The following is a 17729-nucleotide window of genomic DNA, read 5'->3' on the forward strand; positions in this document are numbered from 1 at the left end:
AATCCGCCTTAACACATTGATAATAGCCACATGTCTTATCACAATACACAGAAGTATCCAAAATTCCAACAGTAGGCCAAAGTTACCCCGTTTTACGGCATTTTAAATACTATATAAAAACTAAAGTTAAACAAATAAAAACAAATACGTATCAACAAGGAACTCTGTTGCTTTACTTTGTTGGTAGGTAATTAAAAATAATAATAGTATTTTAAATATAACAATTAACAATTTATAACATTATTATTCTCCTGATTGACTTTTAAAAAAAATTGACAAAATATTATTTATGTTATTTAAAGTGACAGTTTGCTCGTCCATCAATTTAATTTTCTTTGCATAATATTCTTATTTTAATTCTAGTTTCTGAAGTGCAATGTCCGCTAATTTGTTTGCAGCTTCATTATGATTCTCTAACTGTTTTAATTTAGTTTTTTTATAAGATCTATGATGAATAATTATAAATATTATTAATCAATTTTATAAATACATTTTCAATAAAAATATAAAATAGATAAACATTCTTACTTGGTCTTTGACTAATTTTGGGTTCTGGATTAATGGAAACTAATGGTTCTAGCGTTATGGATGTATTATCCAGTGGCTGGTAAGATGCATCTGGGACTTCAAATAACACTACATAATATAATTACAGATTTTAATTTCACTAAAAATGATTTTGATGTTTCAATACTATTTTATTTAATAACAATTTTGAATTTCTGTTTAAATTTTAAAGTATGTTGTAATTTGAATGAATTATATTTAGAAAATGATTCTGTAAAATATTTGATTAAAATGATTTATAGGTCACCTAATAATAATAGTTTAATTTTTTTACAATAAAAATTGTTTTTAATTTGACACGTTTAGCTGAGTACAAGTTTATTTTCATAAATACTATCATTATTATAAACACACTCACATTTATCTCCTGGGATAATTTCAACCAACTCGCTATCCATTTGAGAAGTTTCTATGCAAATAAATCATTGATATTTAATTTTAAGTATTATGTATTAAGTACCAAATTGTTTTTGTTTTACTATATTTATATTATACCTAATTGAAAAGTTTCATTTTCATAAACAATTTCTACCAGAGACTCAGAAGTTTCTGTATGGCCAGTTACAGCAACATCACTTACTTGAACAATGGCATTCAACTGGACATCTGACATAGTAATGGTACAGGGAGGCCCACCCCCGGTTACATTACTATTTACTATGCCGTTTAATAGCTGCAGCCTTACTTTTAGCTGTTGCCTTGGTATCTTGCCATGCCTAGAAATAATGATAAAATATCATCCGAAATATTAAGAGTTAAATGACTATCACCCGGATGCACAATCTGTGTGTTGCGGGTCACCGAAAACTGCTTAAGTACAGCCTACAGAGAATGTAACCAAATAACCAATACTTAGCAAATCTGAAAATTTGAATTGCATAGTCAACATTTGAAGTAGGGAGCTAACATTATTAATATCAATGTGAGGGGGGCTTCGATCCTACACAATTAAAAAGTAGAGGCCAAAGTTACATAATTCATCGTTTATTTTGAATTTAAAAAAAACGAAATTCAATGATTTTAAAACATATTTTTTGGCTTAACTATTTACGATAACCAAAAATCTTTAATTATCATATTTCTGAAAAATTAAACTGTTTCTATTATAAAATACTGCGGAGGATCAATAATTGTTGCATTAAGTTATAAATTAATTACCTTTTTCCATTTGATGTTTTTTCTGCGCCCGGGAACCCATTACTCGTAAGTTGGGTTGCTATAGCTTCCCATCTTGCTTTCGCTAGTTTTGAGGTAAACGTGGTTGAAAATGTACCGGCCATTATTTGTGGGTCGAGAGCCAAAAGGTCAACCAACAACTTCATTTGTTGTTTTGTTGGCCTGCTTTTTATCGGAGCACTCATGATTACAATAAACCAAAAACAACTATACAAAAAATCAAACGAACTTGCGAAATAAAAGGTACTTAAACTTATTACTTAACGTAAAAATGTAAAACGTATACTTAAAAGTGAGACGCGCAAGTACAAAACTACAAAATATTATCTATAATCGTGATTAGTGATTACTACGTTTTATCTATCCGTATTTTATCGTATTTATTACATTTTGAGATTAGAATAATGTATACAAATATGTTACCGTAGTGGTTCATGCGACAAATGTTATTCCATTCGATATATGATAAAATTTTATCGATACTAGTTCAAAAATAGCCTACAATTTTAACGTTCGACATAAATTAATCGTATGCGATAATTTTATCATTTTATTGCATGCGATAAATATGTCACATAATTTATAGCTCATTTCGAAAATTGGCCTCCAGGTAAATTTAGGGTGGGTACCTCATAGGTGGGTAGGTACTTGGTGCTGGTGGTTAAGCATTTCATAATTAGAGTAACCTCACTACCCAGACTTGAGACATCAGAGTATCAAACAAAATTTAAGAATTATCGTACTCGAGGCTCTTATTATTTTTCGAACAACTACCAGGTTCCGGGTGCTGTAATTGACTGTATTTAGAACAACTGTCTATACGCAGTCGCGGAACGACGAGTACGATAATTCTTAAATTTTTCTATTACCAACATAATTTTATTTTTTTTAAATAGTAATTAATTTAACATTTTAAACATGTGCTGCACTGAGTGATTCATTAGATTTATATTAACTCGATAAGTTAAAAGTTAATATGGAAAAAAATATCAATTGAACTCAGTTTAAAAAAGGCTAATCTTTTTTTAAAATTAGTATGTAAATCACATAAAGAGTGAATGTGTCTTTCTAGTTTCTAATTTATAAGTTATATAAAATAATTTTATTGAACTTTTATCATAATGTACACTGTACATTATACTTTATTTTTATTTTATACTAATATAGTATAAAATATAGTAACTACTAATATAGTAATATTTACATATAAACGAAAAATTTCAAAATATTTTTAACTTGATGGTTTTTTTTTTAATCAACTGTGAAAAGCTAAGTTATATCAACTGTATATTAAATTAGTTAAGTTCATAAGCTGATTAGAAAATAAACTAACTAGGTTAAAAAGTTTAAAAAAAAATAACTTTTTAAATTAGTGGCTGTAGTACGGTACTTGATAAATCGTATTTTGAATAATTGAGATATTTCATTTGGTTACGTTGGCATACATGTAAGAGGCTAGCGATAAAAATGTCTTATCATTTTTCGAACAACTACCCTGTACCCATTAAATATAATAATACTATAATTATAATCTTAGTTCTCAGTGGTTCTAATTCGTTAATTAACTCAATCAAGTATAAAAATAAATATAAAATAAAAAATCACAATAATAAATAATAATTAGGTTAGGTTAAATTAGTCTTTTGATTTTGGTTTTTTTTTGCTTTTCAGTAAATTTAATAAATATATTAATTAAATATTATTTAACTTTAGCCAAAATAAGTACAACAAATAATAGAGACTCAACAAATTAGATCACTTTTACCATATAGTTTTATACTATTAAGACCAATTTACTTTTTTTTTTCAACTCTGTGACTGGGAAATACCTTCTTAATGAGATATGATATTTTATATTATTAGTTATAGCACTATACTTATATAGATATAATAACCATAAATTATGATTAAAAAGAAAAAAACCACAATATATTAAACATTTTATGTTTTGTATTTTCAATGTAAATAAACATAACACATAAATAATACAGGGTGATTAATTTTTCTTTATCATCTTTTTTCTTTAATAGTATACATAGTACAGCTCAGAACATATGTACTGAAAAATTTTTTTTAAATACAGTTAGATCAATTATTGCCTTAAGAGGACGCTACACTGGTCATTTTCAGCGGTAAAAACACGTCTACGAAAAACAAACGAAATGGCATCAAAAAATGGTTTTATAGCAAAAATACCTATAATGAAATTTATAGAAAACAATATTTAGGAAACAACCTCATCGGTGTTTATTCAAATATGAATTATTAAAAAAGTTATAGTTGTTTAAAAAATGGAAAAAAAAATGTTTTTGTGCCTTTTACAGCAAGCTGTTTATTTGAAATAAAACAAAATCCCGATGAGGTTGTCTCCGAAATATTGTTTTCTTTAAATCTCATAATAGGTATTTTTGCTCTAAAATCGTTTTTTTATGCTGTTTTGTTTGTTTTCCGTAAACATGTTTACGTTGTTGAATTTTATTTTTCATTGCTGTAACGTGCTGCTACCTGTCTGCCGTTGCGGCTATCCGGCGACGGCCACAATATATTCCCCCACATTTCCACTACGACTGTCTATTATCGCGCGACGACAGTCGATTGATGGTTATCGGATGCTTCCAAGAATATTATACTGAACTGTAATATAGACTACTAGCTACGAAATATCATTATTATTATATTAGATTATAACCTCGCTATAAATGTATTAAAAATTGTTTTTATTTTTATTATAATAATTGGCATTGATGATTGAAGACATTCCACCTACGACCTACCATCTGTTATTTGTATTATTATTTTATATTATAATACGAAATTACGAAAATTATTATATTTTCCGATATAGTAGATACCTCCCTTAAAGTATGCATAATTTGCAATAATTAAATTGTCTACACTTATAAAAAAAATTCCGTATTTTCTCACGAAATACACGATAAAAAACTACAAAATTTAAATTATAATGGTATATTGCTGGTAAAAAATAATATTTTGTAGTGTTAGTATTTATTTATTTTTATTTTTATATACGTGGCTATTATAACAATTGAATAAAAGTAATTAGGTACTTATACTTTAGTCATTACGACTTTAATAGCGGAAGTCAAAATATGAGACTATATAGATATAGTACCTATAATAGTTGTATTTCTAATAATTTGTTCAAAAATAAATATAAAAGTTATTTTTGAATTACTTATGACTTATGAGTTATGAATCACATTACACAATCATTCCTCCTGGATTATTCAATGTGATCACATCTTCCGGATTTCTGTGTCGTGGTCTTCAAATTTCTTATAGTGAATTATAGTTTTGAATTTTGAGTAATTAGTTTTAGTTTTTTTGATAATGGCAAACAAGGAAATAAGCTAAAACGTAAAAGATCGACCAAAAGAAAAAACACTAGTTCTCTTGCAATACGTCGATGTCAAAAAATAAAGTAAGTACTCGTATTTAAAGTATTGTATATTAGAAATTATTTGTTTGTTTGAACGATTATATAGTAAATTAAATAATTATATCCTGGGTTCTAGCCGTTGAATAAATAAAATAATGTATTCTCTTTTACGAAAAACGATTTTGAATGGGGGGTCCAGGGATAAGGGCTTCTCCAACCACAGATGCCTGCAATGTATTCATAATTTTAATAATTTTGGAATAAATGTAAGACTAACTTATGTGGAATCTTGTATTAAATTTTCAGGCTTTTTGACCAAACAAATACAATTTTATTGACATTTATAGAATAAAAATCTAAAAAAAAAAATGAAAATTGAAAACGTCTATAAATAAAAAGAGTTGAAATATTTTGAAAATTTATAAAGTATAAGAATCGATAAAATAAATATATGGTGTAAATTTCAAGTTTCTACAGTTAGTCGTTTTTGAATAACAACAAAATAAGAATATCGGTACAATAGAAATTCAATGTGAGTGAATATCCAATATTGTAATTCAAACACTCATATAAAAATTTAATTTGACTTAAAAGTAGAATTTTTTTATTTGATACAAGAAGTCAAACTTATGACAAATCTTGAATTGAATTTTCAAATCTTAGATTTAAAAAGATTAATTTGTGTGAATTTCTACCTCAAAATAAATGTTTGTGATTTTTGCGTATTTTGTAAAATTCGAACTTTCGATGCTTATAATAAAAAATTTTGACTGCAATTTTTAATATTTTTTAACTCTCATTGTGGCAATATATTAGGATACATTTAATAAATTTTGAAGCTTTTTTAAAATAGTCATTTATAAAAAAAAGAAACTAAACATTTTCAAATATCTATAGTAACTTAAAAAGATTTGAAATGTTTTGAAAATGTTATCAACTATAGAAAATTCCAGTATGAACATTCAATAAATAAAAAAATCAATATTGTCGTAAACTGGTTTTGCGTAAAAATTCCCGTAAATATTATATCATTACTTTTTTTGAGGTTTTTTCCTAACGCTTTTGAAACTATTGAAAATATTAATTACTTTTGACCCCTAAAATGCCTACTATAGATTCACTTTCCTTTTAAAAAAGTTACTGAAGTCGAAATTCGAGTACTATTACTTATTACTGTTCCAAAACGTGATGACGCTGACACAAAAAAAAATATAAATAAAAACATACATTTCATTGTAAAATCAATACATTCTCCACTCAGTACAAAATTTAAAAAAAGCCGGTAAGTCGTGGATGGGTAGAACATGATTGCGTACGTTTGTCCTTTTTGGCTAAACGATTGCGTATGTTTGTTGATGGATTAATAGTACCTTTAAAAATAATAAAGAAACACGATTGCGTATGAAATTGTATGCAACGTTGTCAAATTTGCTAATTTTATCGTATATAAAATAAATAATAAATAAAATGAGGCTAACTAAACAATAAAAAAGTAATTAATAAATAAACAAAATCGTCAATTACTATTTTAATAAAATTATCGTAAACACATTTTTTAAAAATGCTTGAATTTAAATTTTTTGATATCTATATAGGTTACTAATTTTAAATATTGAATTACATTTTTTATGGATTTTATACTCATCATAATAAATTCTTTATTGTATTTTGAATTCTATTTAAGTCTTTTTAGCTATTTTCTTTACTATTCCATTATTTACCAATTGTATAATTGATCTCGTCTTTCAATATTTGAAAACAACATGTGTTGGAGGATGAGAACTGTGAAATTGTCCATTATAAGTCCTATAAAAGCTTTTAGGTCTGTAGTACAGTAGGTTACAAGTGGGTTACTGTAATGGATGGAATTAAATTTCAATCCAATGATATTATATCATTGTATACGAAAAACGATTCTGAGCGGAAACGGTTTATCTGTGCAGGATATATTATAGATTATTAAAAATTTTCAAATCTTAGATTTAAAAAGAAAATTTTTTATGGATTTCTAGCTTAAAATGATTTGCGAATTTTCGCAATTTTTACGTATGTTGTCAAAATTAAAATTTGAATGCTTGTAACAAAAAAAAAGTGACCATGCATTTATTTTATTTTTCAACTGCTTTTGTAAAAATATTTTAGGAGCCTTGTATTTTATTTTCAAATCTTAGATCTAAAAAGAAAAACTTTTATGAATTTCTATCTAAGATAATTTGAACCTTGCCGTAATTTTTACGTATTTAGTCAAAATTTGAACTTTAAATGCTTATAAAAAAAATCATACCTATGTATTTTTAATATTTTTCAACTGCTATTGTTACAATGTGTTAGAAGCCTTGTATTAAATTTTCAAGCTTTTCTACCCAACAAATAAATTTTTATCGATATTTATAGAAAAACAAAACTAAAAAAGTTGAAAATTTCATGTATATATGGTCATTTGTTTTAAGGGTTTTTATGGTTAAATAATTAATTTATTAAAAATTACTAAAAATATCACTATTTAACAATTATATATGATTATTTAGTAATAAAGACGTAACGAGTCCAGAGAGTAGTGAATTTTCAGAGTAAGTACAGTTAAATTAATTGAATAATTATTATTTCTATCGTTATATTATTACTATTTGTTATTTTATAAATGATTTTCCATCTGTGGATTTACCTAATAGAAGAAGTCTAAACGTATCATCGATAAGTGTAGATTCAATAAAGAACCAAGAATCGTGTCCTTTAAATTGGTAAGTTTATACCTAGTGAATAATACCATTATGGTATAGGTGATTTTAATGTAATGTATATGTACAACTAATTTTTACAATTTTAATAATAACCACACCTATACATATTATTTTATAATACCTATTATATTAGCAACGACAATGACTTCAACACTGCATCTACAGAAGATAGTTTATCATCTGTATTTACAAACATTACTGAGTAAGTATTTACAAATAAATTAATGTGGGCATAATAGTAGTGTATAATGTAATTAATAATTATTGTAGAAACAACAATGTTTCTGACCATAACCTAAGTGTTATTTATACTGCATCTGAAGATGGTTTATCATCGGAAAATACTACAACTGCTGAGTAAGTGTGTACAAAAAACCTAATTTTATCACTAGAATTTATAATATACTGTTTATGATTGACTAATAAATATTTTTAAAAGCAATAAAATCATTTAAAACAAAAAAGATGCTAAGGACTCACTAAAGCTATTGTATATAGGACCTATATTGGCAGTACCTACGTTTTTACAATGTAAACTTTCAATAAATTTGTGATTTTGTTTTTGAATAACAACCATATAAAAATATCGATTTGGTCGAAAACGGGTTTTGCGTAAAAATTCCCGTTTTTCTGTCATTTTTTTTTGTTTTTCTCGATTTTTTTGAAAACTGTTGGAAAATGTTTACTTTTGACTTTTATAATGCACCAAGGATCTTCAATTTTACATCGGAAACCACCCCCAAAGTTTGAAATCGAAGCATTATTTCGACTAGTTATGCTGTACACAAACAAAAAAAAAAAAAACACACATCATTGTAAAATCAATACATTCATCACTTCGTTCAGAATCTAAAATCACGAAAATTCTGAAATTATTTTAAGCTATAAATTCATAAAAAATTTTCCTTTTATATCTAAGATTTGAAAATTTTTAATAATCTATTATAATATATCCTAGATAGATAAATCGTCTTCGCTCAGAATCGTTTTTCGTATACAATGATATAATATCATTGGATTCAAATTTAATTCCATCCATTACAGTAACCCACTTGTAACCTACTGTACAGCAGAGCGACATACACGACTTACCCGCCTTTTTTTTTATTGAATTCACAGACCTTTAACAGGCCGAAGAATTATTGATATTATGCACTTTATCAAACAAATCCAAAAAGTACACAGTGGTGGGTTCAGTTGTTCATTTATTGACATGGAGTATCAGAAAGAAACATTTATAGGATTTCAATCAATTTTAACATTCAAATGTAAAGTGTGTAACATCAAAAGTAAACTTTATACTGAAAATTCAAAAACAGTACAAGTCCCAATTAATAAAGCAACTGTTCACGGCTGTCAAGCAATCGGTATTGGTCACACACAGCTATCGGAATTGTTTTCATTTCTTGAAATCCCATCGTTATCGATTAGTGGTTATACGAAAGTACAAGAAAACGTAGCTGATATTGTGCATGCAACAGCATGGGATGAAATAAAAAAAGCTGGTGAGGAAGAAAAAAAAATGGCGTTGGAGTGTGGTGATATAAACGTAGATGGCACACCAGTCATCACAGTTGTTGCAGATGGGCAGTGGTCTAAACGCAGCTATCGGACAAAATACGATGCCTTATCTGGAGCAGTAAGTATTAGGACTAGAGTTTGCATATTTTTTTATTAATCATTCAAAACATAACTTATTGATATATAAATTTGTTTTAAAGAATTAGGTACATTCATACTGCATATGTAATTAAAACTGTAATTTTGTTTGTATATTTAATGTTTTTTCTTACCTTTAGTACATATTTTGGTATATTTGCATATTATTTTATCTACATACAAACTAATATTACAAACAAATCTTATACGAGCTGATATCAATTAATCGGTGTTTGTCAATATAATATTATTTACTATCTATTATATTTTTTCATTATTAACTTAGTAGGTCAATTAAAATTTAAACAATAACTAAATAGTTTTGGTTTTAATTGATTTTTAGGTCATAAATGCGCATGCATATTTTAATATTCTTCCGGAGCATGAAGTTCTAGTTCTAGTTATAATATATTTATATATAGTTTGGTAATAATGATAATTAAACCAAATCTTATTTATTTCATTTAGGCTACGATAATTGGTTTTAAATCTAAAAAAGTGCTTTTCGTTGGAATACGCAATAAATATTGTTGTATTTGCCAAAAATCGAAAAATAATAAAAAAGTCGCACCTGATCATCAATGCTTCCTCAATTGGAAAAAATCCTCAACAAGTATGGAGGCGGATGGCGTGGTTGAAGGATTTATGAAAAGCGAGGAAATGCATGGATTAAAGTATAATTGTTTAATAGGTAAAAAATTTTTTAAAAATTACTCGGTGAAAATAAAAAAATTGTGGCATTTAAAAATGTAATAGGTGATGGGGACAGCAGTGTGACTAAACGTTTAAATGAAATTCAGCCGTACGGTCCCAATTTTCATATAAGAAAAATTGAGTGCCGAAATCATTTGATGCGAAACTATGCCACCAAACTTACAGTGATTGCTAGAAACACAAAATACCCACTCCGTGTTCGAAAATATATTTTATCGAATATTTTACGATTTAGAGGTGATATCACAAAAGCAGTTATACATTGGAAAAATACAATTGGAGTAACGAAATTAGAAAAGATAAAAGGTATTTTGTGGAAAATATTTTACAATTTATTATAAATTGAATCATTTTTAACTTGTAGGTATTCAAAGGGATATTGCTAACGCTCCATATCATAGACTTGGTCAGCATCTAAAGTGTGATTCTTATTTTTGTAACGGATCGAAAAATAGTGATTTAAACTTAGTACCAGAGGCTGAAAGCTCTGGAATGATGAATGAAATAAAAAACTATGTATCAAGGCTTGTTTTAAATGCCGAAAGTTTGTTAGAAAATAAAAATAACAACATGTGCGAACAATTTAATTCTTTAATAAACAAACACATAGCTGGTAAAAGATTAAATTTTTCGAGTAAAAGAAGCTATAATACTAGGGTAGAAGCAGCCGTAGTTTCATTTAACTCTAAACAGTATCTAAGAAAAATACACAAAAAGATCTCCAACTGTAGTCCAGGTGAGTAGTAGTAAAAAGTTTTAAAATTTTTAAAAAGATATCTACATTAAAAATAATTATTTTGTTTTATAGGAAAATTTGGGAAAAGATTCATAAAAAATTCTGAGCGAATAAGAGCCAACACCTTAAAAAGAAGACAGTTATTCCCAGAAGCTAGACAAAATAAAATTATTTGTACTGACGGTCCTGATACTGACTATGGTTTGGCACAGCCGCTAACAAACCAATATTCACTTCAAGATTTTGAAAAAAAAAAAAAAGAATTCCTTACATCCTTGGAGAATGCAGATATTCAAAAAATTGAAGAAGATACTAGAAATCAAAGCGATAGTGAGAAGTGGTACTATGAACGCAAAAAACGAATTACTGCCTCTCGATTCGGACAAGTGTGTAAAATGCGTTCTAATACCAGTTGTAAAAACACCGTGTACAATATACTTTATTCTGGAAATGTCCAATCCAAATATTTACAATACGGCAGAGATACGGAGCCTATCGCTCGTAAAAAAGCAGAATGTATAATTGGTGAAAAAATACAAATTTGTGGTTTGATAGTGGATCCTGATGAGCCATACTTAGCAGCTAGTCCAGGTAAAATATTTGAATATTAGGTATTATATTATATTATTTATGTTTTATAATTTAATGTACATATACAATTTAAAATATATCGGGTTTAATATTATGTAGATGGCTTGATTGGTAAAACGGCAATTATTGAAATTAAATGTCCATATATTGCAAAAGACACTTCAAATGCAATAGATGCTATTTACAAAAAATTAGTAAGTCATGTTGTTTACATATTATTATAATCATTGCGTATACTAAGCCTGTAGTATTACAATTTCATAAGGTAATTTTTTTAAACTTTATAGTTGCCATATTGTAACATTGTAGATAATTGTACAAAACTTAAAAAAGATAATATTTATTATTATCAAGTAATGGGCCAGTTGCATATTACCCGCAGAAAGTTATGCTATTTTGTAATATATACCAGTAATTGGATTACAATAGAAAAAATTTATTATGAACCAGAATTTTGGACTTCTAATATGGCAGAAAAGTTAAAAATGTAATTTATTAACTGACCTAACTTAATAATATTTTAAGTAAGTACATTTTTAATTTGTTTATAACTTTAGGTTTTATATGGATTGTATGCTACCTGAAATAATTCAACCACTTTATCCAATAAGAATGTTGAAGTCCGATATTAAAGAGCCCGAACGTCTTATTAAAATTATGACCACAACTAATAATAATTTTAAAAATATGTGATCCTCATCAATTATTATTCTATATTTTTGATAAATGTGAAACGTATATTTTTATTTATTTAAATTTTAAAGATACTTATTACATATATGGTAACTGGTAAGTCTACACGTCTACAGTATATATATATATATATATATATGTTTATGTAGTTTTTTTTTAAATATAGTTGATGATATTCAGATATACTCACATTATTTTATATACTTTTGCATCCCCTTCTATATAGGTAAGCACGCTTGAATCGTATATCTGTGTGATTCGTAAATCGTCGGTATAAGAGTATGAAGTAAGATAAGTATTTAGTACCTTGGTACTAGATATAGAACGTAGAAAGTTAGGATCTTATAAATAATAGATTGCTTTGATATCATGTTTAAAAAATTATACCTACAACTTGTCATAAAAAGTATACCTGGTAGCAGGTGCCAGGTATACACAAAAATTATAATGTAAAATATACACTAGAAATCTTATATTTAAATATTTAGGTAATATTAGTTAAAATAGATGATTTTGGTAAAATAGTTCTAAAAAAGGAACATAATTATTATTATTACCAAATTATGGGACAATTGAGTTAAAGGCCGAATTGTTTGTTACTTTGTAATTCATACAAACCAATGGACAGACATACAAATCATTCATTTTGATAATACATTTTGGGAAAGTACTATGTTAAATAAGTTGAAGATGTAAGTAATAAAAAACATATATCATAATCTAATTATTTATCAACAATGGATACTTATTATATATACTTTATATACTAATATAATATGCCATATAAAGGTAGGTATACTTATAAAGTTATAAATAACATATATTACGTATTTTATTATTTTAGATTTTATTTCGAATGTTTGTTGCCCGAAATTGTAGATCCACTTTATGGGAAAAGGATGCTGATTAGTGACATAAGAGAGCCAGAACATATTTAAAATGCTCAAAATAAAAAAAATAAAAACAATAAAGTAAAACTACATAAATGAATTGTTGTTTATCCTTAAATATTCCTCAAAATTTAGAGATATGCTGTGTAAAATACACTACATATTTTAAACGTACAATATAAATGACAAATCAAAAAAATTATAAAAAATAAGTTATTTTTTTTATAGATTTTTACTATTTAGTAATATAATATAAGATTAAAAGATATGAAAAAGTAAAGCAGGGATTTTCTTAAAAATACATTTGGAATAATATTCTACTATCCTTGCTACTTGTCTAGTGTTTAGGTATACATTATATTATTTATTAATTACAAACTAATAAATATATTATTAAATGAATGCGTTATTCATATTTCATATATTTGTTGTTACTTATTAGTTATTACTCACTTTATTAGTTATTATAGAAAATCGTAGGTTTCAAATTATTATAAGTTAGATAGGTAGAAAGGTAAGATACAGATGACTCAATGCCTGATGTGTAAAAAATTATAATGTTTAGAAATACACAAAAATATCATTTAAAAAATAAACCTATGTGGTAGCAGTATAACGTAAAATAACATGTTCAATTAATTAACCTACTAAAAAACTAATATTTTAGGTAATATAAGTTTAGGTTACAGTTATAAATTAGATATTATTTACGGTGTTGAATATATCTTTTATGAAGTAACTAGTAAGTATTAAAATAATGCAATAAATACAAGCCGCGTACACTGTACAGTGACAATGCGACGTAATATTCTAATATACTATACAATATACATGTATGCAGTATGCACCGTATATTTACTAGTTCCGTCACTGACGAAGGTTGAGAAAATAATAAACATCGCTCCAGAATGAGCACAATTGTCAATTATTGTCGGCACTCGGCCGACCGCTGACTACGAGTAGTGGGCGTGGCTTAAACGTCGCGTGCCTGCGCATCGCGAAAACACTTAACAGCGCGTTCTCTTGGCCGTTGTATGCGTTTCGCTTTTGGTGTAGCGTCCTCTTAAACAGTATTCTAGAAACTTAGAGGTGTTATAAACTGTTCGATTTTTGAACCAAACCAAACTCTGGGTGTTCAGTTCGGTTTGAAAAATAAAAAATAAATATTAAATATTAAATATCAATACATTTTAAATATAATAAAATAATATTTGGTTCGTGTTTGATTAAAAACTCGATTCTATCTATTTGTTAAATGTTGTATATTCTTGATATGCAGAACATCAGAACATCAATACTGAAAAAATAAAAAATAGAATAAATATGTATATGCATTATTCATTTATGTACATTGTAACATTTATGTTAGTTGTTAGTTTAAAGATTTGCCACAAACATTTCAAAATAATGTTTTCATATCATCTGATCTTCGGTATTCAATTACAATTACTATTGTGATTTTTTATTTTATATTTATTATTATACTTAATTGAGTTAATTAACGAATTAGAACCACTGAGATCTAAGATTATAATTATAGTCTTATTATATTTAATATAGGTGACACTATCATATTATACTGATAAAATAAAAATGATAACACTTTGGTGCTGTAATCGACTGTATTTCATAGAGTAATACCACAGATTATATAAAACCAGATACGAGGGGATCGAGAGCAAAAATCATGGACCAATCATTGCTAACCATTACTGAGCATGCGCTGGGACTCAAAATATTTAGTGATTACACGTTATCAACTTTTTTCAAACTTCATCGTTTTCATGACTGCATCTCGATTCTTGAGTCTAGCTCTATTCTCATATTGAATATAGAATGTCTAATATTTAGTAAAGTTTATTACAATGTCGTTGTCTTGTTCTAAATGCAATAAAGTGTTTAAATGAAAATAATTAACTAAGTTAAGTTAAGTTAAGACGACACAAGATCGATAAGTTAAAAGTTAATATTGAAAAAAAAATTCAGTTTAAAAAAAGTAAATCTATTTTTTTTTAAATTATTAAGTAAATCACATAAAGAGTTAATGTGTCTTTCTAGTTTCTAATTTATAAATTATAAATCAATTTGATTTAACTTTTATCATAATGTATTTTACTTTTTATTATTTATTAAATGAACTATTTTAAACTATTTTAACTTATTAACTTACTTTTTTTTAAATCAACTGAGAAAAGCTAAGTTATTTCAACTGTAAATTAAACTAGTTAAGTTCATAAGTTAATTAGAAAACAAACCAACTAGTTAAGCTAAAAAGTTTAAAAAAATTAACTTTTTAAATAGTTAATGCCCACCTTTGGTAATATATATCTGCAAATCGCAATAGTATATTATTTATTTTATTATTATATTAATTATACTATTGCGATTTGCGGATGTACATACTATTATTATAAAAACGATTTTTTTTAAATAATATTTTAATTAATAATATTTTCTATGAATTATAATATTTATTTTGGTATATTACAAACGCTTTTCAAAAATGTTGGTGCTTATTGCTCACATTGTTTATATTCTGAGTGAAATATTATACCACATAGCAAAAAAAAAGTTGTATACAGATTTAACACCATTGTATAAAACAATTCTTACAGCTTGTGTAATACCATGTATAATACAATTTGATACATTTGTATTATACAAATTTACATCACTACCTGCTATCATTGCATGTTCATCAGCAGTTAATCGACATTGGCCTAAGTTAGATCCATGTCCAAAATGGGTACTACAATAGTTAACACTTATTGCATTTGTATCTTCTGTTACAACCTAATTATTTAAATAAGATAGGTACTTTATAAATTGAAAAAAGAACACTCAACGATATTCATTATTTACCATCGACGATGTGCATGTAGAATCTATCTTGTTACTGCCTTGGCTTTTGATACGCCTTTTACCTTGTGATTTAGTTTTGAAATAACCGCTTCGATGGCAATAATAATAAGTACGCTTTCCTTTTTTTAAATGAGCTGTTGCTTTTGAAACATAGGAACAAACACATTCTTTTTCAATTTGTTGTTTCCATTCCATAAATTCTGCAAACATTGAAACGGGTAGGAAAGTGTTTACTGTTTAAACATAAATCCAATATTCACATAACACGTACCATTCAAGGTTTTGAAACAATGTTGTTCTTTATTTAAAACAACTGAATGAAGATCGTCTACGTGTTTTCTTAATAACGCATAGCTGGTAAATGAATATTCACATTTACTGTCTGGACATTTGATTAAGTTATTTTTTTCATTTTTAACAGTTATACTACATTTATTTTCATGAGTTTTAAGATTCCAATAATAACCAAACACTTTATTGCATTTAGAACAAGACAACGACATTGTAATAAACTTTACTAAATATTAGACATTCTATATTCAATATGAGAATAGAGCTAGACTCAAGAATCGAGATGCATTCATGAAAACGATGAAGTTTGAAAAAAGTTGATAACGTGTAATAACTAAATATTTTGAGTCCCAGCGCATGATCAGTAATGGTTAGCAATGATTGGTTCATGATTTTTGCTCTCGATCCCCTTGTAACCATAGATAATATAAGAATGGATAGGACATAAGAGCTTATCACAAGAAAATTTAGTGATACATTTTTAAGGTTATATGGGGCAAATATTGATATGATAAATGATAATAAATAATAATATTTTTTGCTTTTTTTTTTATTAAATAAATTTACAAGTAACAATTATTTTAAGTAACAGGATTAATAATAATAATAATTAATATTGTTTAATTTGGTAATTAAAATATTTAATGTATTATACAATTTTCATTCATGTCTGAAATGGACAAGTTTAGTCAATTTACTTCGGAGTTTTAGTCGATCGTTTGCTTTTCTGACTTCGTGAAATAAACGGATATTATAAAACATTATACAAATATTTTTAATAAGATGATCTCTATGCGTATCGAACTGTTGAGTTTGGTCAAATAGCATATTAATGTCATTGTTCACACAAGACATGTTATCAAATATTGAATATTTGTTATGCAATTGTAACTTAACTTTAACTATGAAAAACTGGAGAGATTTTTTCTTATTGATAAATTCAGTCGAATACTGCCTAAATAGGTACTCTTCAAATTACAATTAATTAGTTAAAATTTAAAGTAAATAAAATGATTTGAGTATTCACAAAATAAAGGCACAAAAAACAAATTCAAAATTGTAATTATTGTAATCAAGGCGGATAGTTCATATCATATTATTATCATGTTATTGTTGTTCAATAAAATAGTTTTTGTACATAACCTCAAAATAAGCCCCAAATCGTCTTTCTCTCTTCCTCAAAAAAGCACACGGCCCCATATGAAACTGGTATAGGCGTGTCCTATCCATTCTTATATTATCTATGCTTGTAACCATATGGTGCACTTCTTCGATTTACTGATAACACGAACCTACCTCAAATCAGTAGGGTCACATAAGAGAAATAAATTAATGTATAACAACTTTTACCATAATTTTTAATTATTGTATCAAATAATATTTAATACATAATAATATTATATTATATG

General features: G+C 26.6%; 1 protein-coding gene and 1 pseudogene across 1 annotated transcript; one reads left to right on the plus strand and one right to left on the minus strand.

Annotated features, from left to right (window-relative positions):
* Nucleotides 1–243: 243 nt before the first annotated feature.
* Nucleotides 244–1952, minus strand: LOC107172369 (uncharacterized; annotated as a pseudogene).
* Nucleotides 1953–9082: 7130 nt separating this feature from the next.
* LOC149060029 (uncharacterized) lies at nt 9083–12281 on the plus strand. The gene is made up of 8 exons (XM_089216754.1): nt 9083–9523; nt 10012–10234; nt 10300–10563; nt 10622–10993; nt 11066–11584; nt 11684–11778; nt 11872–12071; nt 12142–12281. Exons 1-8 carry the CDS (start codon nt 9098–9100, stop codon nt 12275–12277), a joined length of 2235 nt encoding a protein of 744 aa, XP_089072880.1. The 5' UTR covers nt 9083–9097; the 3' UTR covers nt 12278–12281.
* Nucleotides 12282–17729: the final 5448 nt, after the last annotated feature.

This window comes from Diuraphis noxia, unplaced genomic scaffold (genome assembly GCF_037042655.1).
Source record: "Diuraphis noxia isolate RWA-SAM2 unplaced genomic scaffold, SU_Dnox_SAM2 contig0001, whole genome shotgun sequence".
Lineage (NCBI taxonomy): Eukaryota > Metazoa > Arthropoda > Insecta > Hemiptera > Aphididae > Diuraphis > Diuraphis noxia.

Excerpts from the sequence above, each read along its gene's own strand:
- LOC149060029 (XM_089216754.1), top strand. The coding sequence starts at position 9,098 with ATGGAGTATCAGAAAGAAACATTTATAGGATTTCAATCAATTTTAACA. Across the intron at positions 9,524-10,011 it reads ACGATGCCTTATCTGGAGCA|GCTACGATAATTGGTTTTAA; the intron begins GTAAGTATTAGG and ends TATTTCATTTAG. Across the intron at positions 11,779-11,871 it reads ATGCTATTTACAAAAAATTA|TTGCCATATTGTAACATTGT; the intron begins GTAAGTCATGTT and ends TAAACTTTATAG.